This window comes from Heloderma suspectum, chromosome 2 (genome assembly GCF_057233095.1).
Source record: "Heloderma suspectum isolate Gila_16-S chromosome 2, 16-S_ref, whole genome shotgun sequence".
In the NCBI taxonomy this organism is placed as follows: domain Eukaryota; kingdom Metazoa; phylum Chordata; class Lepidosauria; order Squamata; family Helodermatidae; genus Heloderma; species Heloderma suspectum.
Genome location: NC_139459.1, coordinates 248,139,326 through 248,147,556, shown reverse-complemented (window position 1 = coordinate 248,147,556; position 8,231 = coordinate 248,139,326). Strand labels below are relative to the sequence as shown.

The 8,231-nt window shown below is 38.7% G+C and overlaps 1 protein-coding gene across 1 annotated transcript in view; it reads right to left on the bottom strand.

The window, feature by feature from the left end:
* Positions 1-211: 211 nt before the first annotated feature.
* The window catches only part of CREBRF (CREB3 regulatory factor), a 48,482-nt gene continuing 40,462 nt past the window's right edge, over positions 212-8,231 (bottom strand). Inside the window, exons 5-9 of the mRNA XM_084838698.1 lie at positions 7,782-7,976; positions 6,731-6,920; positions 6,119-6,192; positions 5,400-5,522; positions 212-3,182 (exon numbers count right to left, since the gene is read on the bottom strand). Coding sequence (XP_084694824.1) covers positions 3,067-3,182; positions 5,400-5,522; positions 6,119-6,192; positions 6,731-6,920; positions 7,782-7,976 — 698 coding nt within the window. The 3' untranslated portion in view covers positions 212-3,066. The remainder of the gene's footprint in view (positions 3,183-5,399; positions 5,523-6,118; positions 6,193-6,730; positions 6,921-7,781; positions 7,977-8,231) is intronic.

Here is an 8,231-nt window from a genome sequence, read left to right as displayed (position 1 = left end):
AACTTATTTTTTTAAAATAAAGTGTATAATTGTTTTTGGATGACATCAGAATATTCACAATGCCTACACTCAGAAAGTGACCAAAGACTTCAATAAGATCCACATACCATGTATCAACACTGAGAACCTTTAGAGAGCTCCTCCAAAGATAATCATCCAAAAATGCATGCCACAATTTCCCCAAACAAAACATGAACATTTGGTTTTTTTTAATCTTTGTGATAATTATACACTAAACGTATATTTAATGACACTAGAGGAAGCAGATTGTTACTGGCATTAAAAGTACAACCATTTCTAGACTGTTTTAAATGCCACAGAGTCCCCTGGTTAAAATGTAAAGCTGCACAGCTTGCCTATGTCATCTTTACAATAAGGTTAAACCAGCAAAGGTCTTAACTTTACTCTACATTTTACTGCCAGGTTTTATTTAGATCAAGTATCGCTGCAGCATTCTGATCAGCCCAGAGTTAGCAGCAAATGGCAGGAATCATATAAAATGCAATATCTTTTTTTTCTTTTTTAAACAAAGTGCTTTTCTAAGATATACATACATATATAAATAGAATACAAAATAAAGTGTCACCATTAAAAAGCTCAACTATTTAAAAGCTTTTTGACTATAACTTAATACATAGAAAACACTGAAATGCAAGGGTATGGAATCCACTAAAAAGATTCAAAGTCTCTTTTTTTAATGCTAGATCAAAATCATATTCTGGTTTTCAGACATGCACAATAAAAGCTGCAAAGGCAGTATTAGTTCAGAGACGCCTGAGCTACTACAAAGGGGATATCGTATCTTACTGTCAGTTTACCTTGCTATACAAGCCCTGATTGCAAAACAGCTGTATCATGTTGTAGAATATATCTTTCCATGCTGACTCAGTGTTAGAATCTTAGCATGAACTGTATTTAAACACCATTTACCAATGAAAATCAACACTATTTCAATACATTGGGATAGGTGTATATAAAATACTCAGAAGACACAGTTCTACAACCACAGTTCAGTCAGACACATCTCTGATATGCCAGCATTATTTCAGGCTTGCAAACATACCAGTTATGTTTTTAAAAGCTCTTTGCTCCATCATGACATGCAAATTGCTGCTGACATCTTGCAAATACTTTAGATAATTTTTAATAGGTGGGTGGCAATAAGCAAGGGGAGAGAAGGCTTTGGGATGGAACAATTCTGTAGTGGTATGTTGGCCTTCCCCAATCTTTCAAATCTTAAAAACAACACATGCCTTGCACACTACAGCAATGTAGCAGATTCCAAACCTCCATTTAGATGTAAGGAATTGCACTACAAGATGTATACAGAGAATTGGGGCCGGGGGCGGGATTCATAAGCTTTTTGCATTTGCTTGGAGCTACATCTGAATTATTTGGTATTCTTAGTAAACAGTGTTATGAAGTCATCTCTATATCAAACAAAGGGGAAGAAATGCATTCATGAAACCAGATAATGATTCTGTCTTCACATAAACAACTCTCATCAAGAGATAAAGCTTTTCATTGGTACTTTAACACTGACTAAAAGCAGACTCTCGTGAGCCAAACTGCACACGCATTTGTATTCCCCCAATCATAGAAACTACGAGTTAACAATAAGTCACATAGAAGTTTGAAGCTAGTTGAAATATCTGTACAAAAATATAAAATCTATAAATTCTTTTTTTTTTAGCCTGTGTTGATCCTTGGAAACATCACATGCACAATAATACAACAACTGGAAAAGTGGCAACTAAGGAATTAGATATTTGTAGCTCTTTTTTCTTTACATATATACACATTACAATAAAAATAATTTCATTTTGGTTGTTTGGTGGAAGTATACTACAAGCTAAATTTTTAATTCCCAAAGTTGAAATCTATTTTACCAATAGCTTACTAAAATCCAAATATATTAAAACTTCTACTGTAAGTGCAGAAAAAAGGATTTACAGACTTCTAGATGGCCAACTTATCTACTATGAAGCGAACTAGAGGAACAGCAAAATAATAGTTATGTATGAATGCTCCTTCTGTAGATAATTGGACCCAAAGAGAAAGAAAGAAATTCACAGTTCAGTAAGATCCCTAACCCTGACCTTTTAAGATTTTTTTTCTTTTTATACATTCAGTACAGTATCATGTAAGCTGTGCAAAACTTTACTTAAACTGGCAGTTTGCCATATCAGTTGCATTTGTCTTTGGTACAAAAATAAACAATCGCATTAATGTGCAAGTATTTGTTTTCTTCCGGTCAAGTACCGAAAATGAGTTTTCTAGAGCCATCTTTTATACAATACATAGACTCTGTGGCATATCTACATTTTCAACATATTCCTATATACATTCAAAAAATTGTAAGAGCTGGAACAAATACATTAAAATCCATGAGACCATCTATACATCTTCTCCCCAGCAAGGGTTTCTCATCATACAGTCTTTACCATTTTATAGTTACACGTCCCCCACCCTCCCTCCCCCAATACAAGGCACAAAGAGTATACATTTTTTTCTTACTTGCACAGACATTTAAATACCGTATCAAGCTCAGAAAATTATATATTTTTTATATGGCACACTAGCTTTCTTGCCAAGTGTGCTATGTACAAGTTATGGTTGCAAAGAAAACTTATTGTTTAATTTAGAACAAAAGAGCAATAATTCTTGAAAAAACCCTTGAGTTTACATTTTTATTTTACTTGAGCATAAACCTGCCATAATGTTTGGCATTTTGCTGGATGTTTACTTGCAAAAACATGTTTTGCTCTTACATAAGTTATATAATCTGGTCCTAGATAAACTTAATTTAAAAATGAATATGTAGCCACCACATTTATGCCAGAAGCAGATTTAAAACTACAAGGTTTATGCTCCAAAATGCCTTTAAGCATTTTATATCATGCTTTCATTTATCTTACTACATTGTTATAAAAAGGAAAAAAAGATGGATCTTAAAACTGTGTTTTATATAATGCTAAACTCACATGCAGACCAGAATTAATTTTACAATGTAGTACATGACACAGGCAGAGCTCCGACCAATGTGAATGGATAAAGCGATGTCTACTAAACTTTTGATGTTGGTATTCGCAGCCCTACAAGACCTCCTGTAGGATCTCCTTCTGCTGTTTTTTCTAAAACCTGGTTCACAAATTCTGATGTTTGTCCAGATACAGGTGGCCCTGGAAGAATGGGTGAAGACACATCTTTAGAATAGTACTAAGAACATACATGTTCCTTGCCCTCCACTCATTAATTCAAGATTTATCACAGTGCCTAGTAGTATCAAATAGATTCTTGCAGTGATTAGTTCTGGGTCTGGTGGCACTCAACATCTACACAAACTGTTTGTGATGAGGGAATGGACAATACACTTACCAAATCCATGGACAGGACAAAATTGGGAGGAAGTGTTCGGGGACCAGTTAAAAATGGAAGGTGACCTCAAAAATTAGGAAGCTGTGCCAATAGTGAAAAAGAAGTGAACCGCCCAGAGAGCGTCGACTATTGAGTGGTATAAAAATGTAATAAAATAAATAAATAAGTGTAAATACGCAAGCATATACATGAGAGGGACTTGGGTAGACAGCAGCACTGTCCAGAAGGATTTAAAAAAATAAACTGAGTTATATCAAGTGATGGCTTTGCGCTAGCTGAAAATGCTTCCACTCATCTAAGGCAGGGGACCTGATTTTCACCACTATCCCTTACTCACTACAGCTCCATGTGCCCCCCAAAAGTGGCTCCTGGGGGGATCCTCAAGAACAGTATGGGATATAGCATAGAGAGGGCTGCATATGGCACAGAGTGGATTGCACAAGTGTAATCACTTTCTGCTAGTGCAAAGGTAACGTAGGATACAACCCACTGAGTGTAACCATTGATTCATTCAAGGCCTTTTCAGCCTTGATGTCAGGTTGTATAAACAAAAGCAAGATACCTGAGATTTTGAAAGAAGTCAAGTCATTTTAGGTACTATGTACAATGTTAGGGGTAGTGGCTGTGGAGTCAAACAGGATGTTAAAAAACTAGAAAGGATTCAGGGGAGAACTAGAGCGGTGAAGAAACACAGGAAAACAAACCCTGAATTATTTGAGCATGTCTTGCCAAGAGAAAAGATTACATAGGGCTTGGGGGGGACCATGTAGTCTCCAAACTACTGAAGTGTCAAAGGGTACAAAACAATAGCTTCTACTATGCACTGAAGACAGAACAAATCAAGGATCTAAGCTACAAGGCAGAAAAATGTAGGTTTAAGAACAGAAAAGAAGCTCCCACTAAAATAGCCATTCAGCAGTGGAGCAAGCTCTCTGCTGAAGTTATGCAATATTCTTCCTTAAAGTTTAATTTGGCAGGAACCAATCAGCAATATTTAGGTACCATCTTGCCTCAGAGCAGGGATTGGACTAGATTAGCCTTCCCCCATCTGGTGCCCTCCAAATGTTTTCGACTACAACTCCCAGCATTCCCGACCATTGGCCATTCTGGCTCGGGCTGATGGAAGTTGAAGTCAAAATATCTAGAAGCCACTAGATTGGGGAAAACTGGACTAGATCAGCAGCACATTTCTCACTCTGATTCCTGCGTATATTAAGAGCAAAAGGTTTTTGTCTAAAGCATGCAGTGCTGCCAGCCCATGAGAGTTCCCAATCCAGCCTAGGAAGGGTTGGGCACTCTCGGTGGGCCCCATCTACTTTGCAAGCCCTGCCCCCTGGCCTGGAGGCTACTGAGGTCTTGGGAAGCAGGTGGGGAGAGGAATCCCCCGTTATCTCTGATCTGGGGCCAGAAACAAGGGGATTCCCCTGTGCACTGTTCACCCAATGAGAGGGCACCTGGCACAAAGGGAAATCCCCGTGTTATCTCCAACCACAGATTAGAGATAACAAGTAGCTTCCCTTAGGGGAGTGGTGGCTGCGCACTCAGCTGGCATTCACAGGAAGTCCTGCATGTGCTGGCCGAGTGCACTTTGCTCCAGCTTCTAGTTCCCCACACAGGGAATGAGAAGCAAGAGCAAAGCCGGGCTGCACATTCGACTGGTGCTCATCAGATCTCCTGCAAATGCTGACTGTGTGCCCTTTGCTTGCCTCACATCCTCACCCGATGAGAGGGAGGTGCAGGGCAGGCAAAGCCAGTTTCCAGCCAACTGACCAAGTGGAGCATCCACCTAGCATGTCGGCTAAGGATAAAATGACATCAGGGGACATGGCTCTACCCCCTAACATAAGGGGGCTCATGGAGGGCTGTGAGGGGAGATCATCCAGCCCACTGCCCAATTTCAGTTGCCCATTTCTGGTCTATAATCATGGTATCAGAGCAAGCACTGCTTTCAGGATTTAGAAATGCTAAAATGAAGATAATTCTGGCTATTTGCTGCTTATAAGCATTTGATGTTTACTCACCAAGAGTATCTTTAATAAGTACATCAAGCTTCTGACCCATATTGGTAACTCTGTCATCTTTAGGACTCTGCACTCTATTCACAATTTCTTGTTTGATAGAGTTGATCACAAACAACAAGTTATCTGCAGAAGAGACCAAGGAACAGTGTGAGGCCTTCCAGAATGCAACCCTTTCAGGAGGAAAGAACACACCCCCCTATTTAAAAATGTTTCTATACCAACCATCAATTCAACCTTTCAAGGGTGGTTTGCAATAATTAACAAAGACACAATGAAAGGCAGAGCTTAAAAACAATCATAGAAAGGAAAGAAATACAACAGAGGCTGAAAGCCTGGGAAAATAAGAATGTCTTTGCTTGGAACCCCCCAAAAAACATTAGTATAGGCACCAGGCAAGCCTCCTTGCAAAGAGAGTTCCGTAAGTGAGACTGGAACTGCCCTGTCTCTCTCAGTAGGCCTGACAAAGGTCTTGAACACCATTACATATCTAGCCTTTAATGTTATTGTTCCAAAATCTTGAAACCATTTTCTGTAGAGAGAATAACCCACCAATTATCTATTTAGACCAGTGGCTTTGAAACTTCATGGGCTGAGGTCCAGACAGCACACTTACAGAAAGCTACCAAACTTCAGGGACTTGATAAATTGATACAAGGCACACGTGGTTATTTCAAGGAACAAGACTGGTAGTGAAGGCTTTTTCTTCTTTAAAGGCTTACCATATTCAGTGTTGAGACCCCAAAGTTTCACCTTGTTGGCTTCATACTGGGCTTTCTTTTTTAGTCGACAAGCCCTGTGATGTTGGAGGGCAGGAAAAAGAAATGAAAATGAGAATATTCATCTAGTTGTATCAGAGTATACACCAAACAAGTGCACTAGCAGTCACCAGTGCTACAAAATATTAGATCTTAAAATCTAGTAGCTAAGGTACTGCATGATAATTCCCACTTCCAATACATGTTTCTCTCTTCATTGACAAAACAATCATACTCCCCTATAGGTATATATGGCAACCTTGCCATCACAAAGCTATGCAATTAAAACCATTTATGCAATCTGTACATATCATAATCAGAGATACCTCAAGTTTGCCATGGAGGGTGGGGAGGGAGAGAGAAAAAAATACCCATACGCTCAGGCACAATCCTGAGAACCATTCTAAGTAGGCCATCTTCCAAGGTACAAAGATATGACTTGCATAACAAATAAACCAGATGCTTTGGTTTCATTCTTATACACCAGCCTGAAAATGCTTGTCAAGCAGGGAAAACCCTTCACATGGACTGGGCATCATCTTATCAGCTAGCAATTTATTTTAAAAACCTTGTTACCTGGAAGCTAGCTTGTTTTTTTCTTTTCTTGACCTTGGTCTAGCTGTTAAGGGAAGTTCACTGACTGGGGTCAAATCACTGATCACTTTATTGAGCTTCCTCAATTCATTCCCAATCTGTAGTAGCTTTTTAGGGTTAGGTGTAAGATCTTCTACATCAGTCCTTCGTGATTTCTTCACAGCATATTTCCCTATTAAGTAAAAATAATAGCAGGTTACCTGCTAACTTGCTAGAATATTGTAAGTTACATTCAAATTGTAAAAATACCCTCTAATTTACAATCTCTCTTGGTTCATAATCTAATACAACTGGGAGGCTTGTTTGGATTTTAAAGATACTGCAGATCAGGATAAGATATGCTAGCAGTGAAATTGGGCACAAAGGAGAAAAATATAGAATGTGGTGGATGCAAGGTGGACAGAGAAAGTAACTGACATGTCTATGTACTCTAGGTCATGTTGCCTTTATATATTTTAAAACTGTACTTCAGTTATTTTTAATTAAAAAAACTACCACCAACATAATAAAACCACTACAACGATTAAACTTTTGGTTTGCATCACCACCAAATGTAATGCCTAGAAATGCAGACCTTTAGTAGTCCTTACTCACAAAGGGAAAGCTGAGAACAAACACTCATCAGATACAGCAGAGGGCACAAGAAAGCAGGGGAAAAACTTCCTTTGCTACAGGTAGAATGAACTGTGTTCCAGGTGGCACAAGCTGAAGTAGCTTGCCACCCATCCCCATTACTTCAACAAATTACTATGGTTACTGGGAAAGAGATCAAAAGTGAGATGCATGACTAACTTGCAAAATAAATAGGAGCTGCATTGAAGAGGCTTCAGAATACTGCCAATAAATATTCAGAAACTAAATTTCTCAGTGCTTCAATTTCCCTTTAAAGGGAGTCCAAGTTACCTTCTTAACTGTACAACCCAACCGGAAATAAAGTTAGATTGCTTGAGGAAGATCTTCCTTAAGCGATTTAAGGCTAAGAGTTTGTACAAGTTTCAGGAAGAATGAAAGCTACAGCACCTACTGCTCTTACCATGATGTAAGCCATTCTTCTGATACATGTTACTTGGTAATGTATCTCGATTCCATTCCGAAGGCCTCAACATTCTCTCTTGCTGTGATGGGGTCAGTTGCTCACTATATTCCCAGAAGTATCTCCGTTTGCCTCTTTTTCGACAAGATATTGCAGCCATTTCTTTCAAGTCCTCTACAGAATCATTTTCATATCCTAAAAGTGCATAAAGTTCTCGTTTAAACAGTTTTCCCATAGAAAGAGGGGCAGGGATGGAGGAAAGAGACTCCATTCAAAGCAAAGGGTAAAGAGTGGGGATAGAAATAAAGGGTGAAATGGGACTTTGGAGCTTGCCAGTTTCTTCCAATGTTAGCCTAACTTAAGTCTATTTCATTTCAATGGGTCTACTTTAAGTAGGATCAACACTGGATACAACCCATTATCTAAACCTTTCTTCAAGTTGATTGCTGA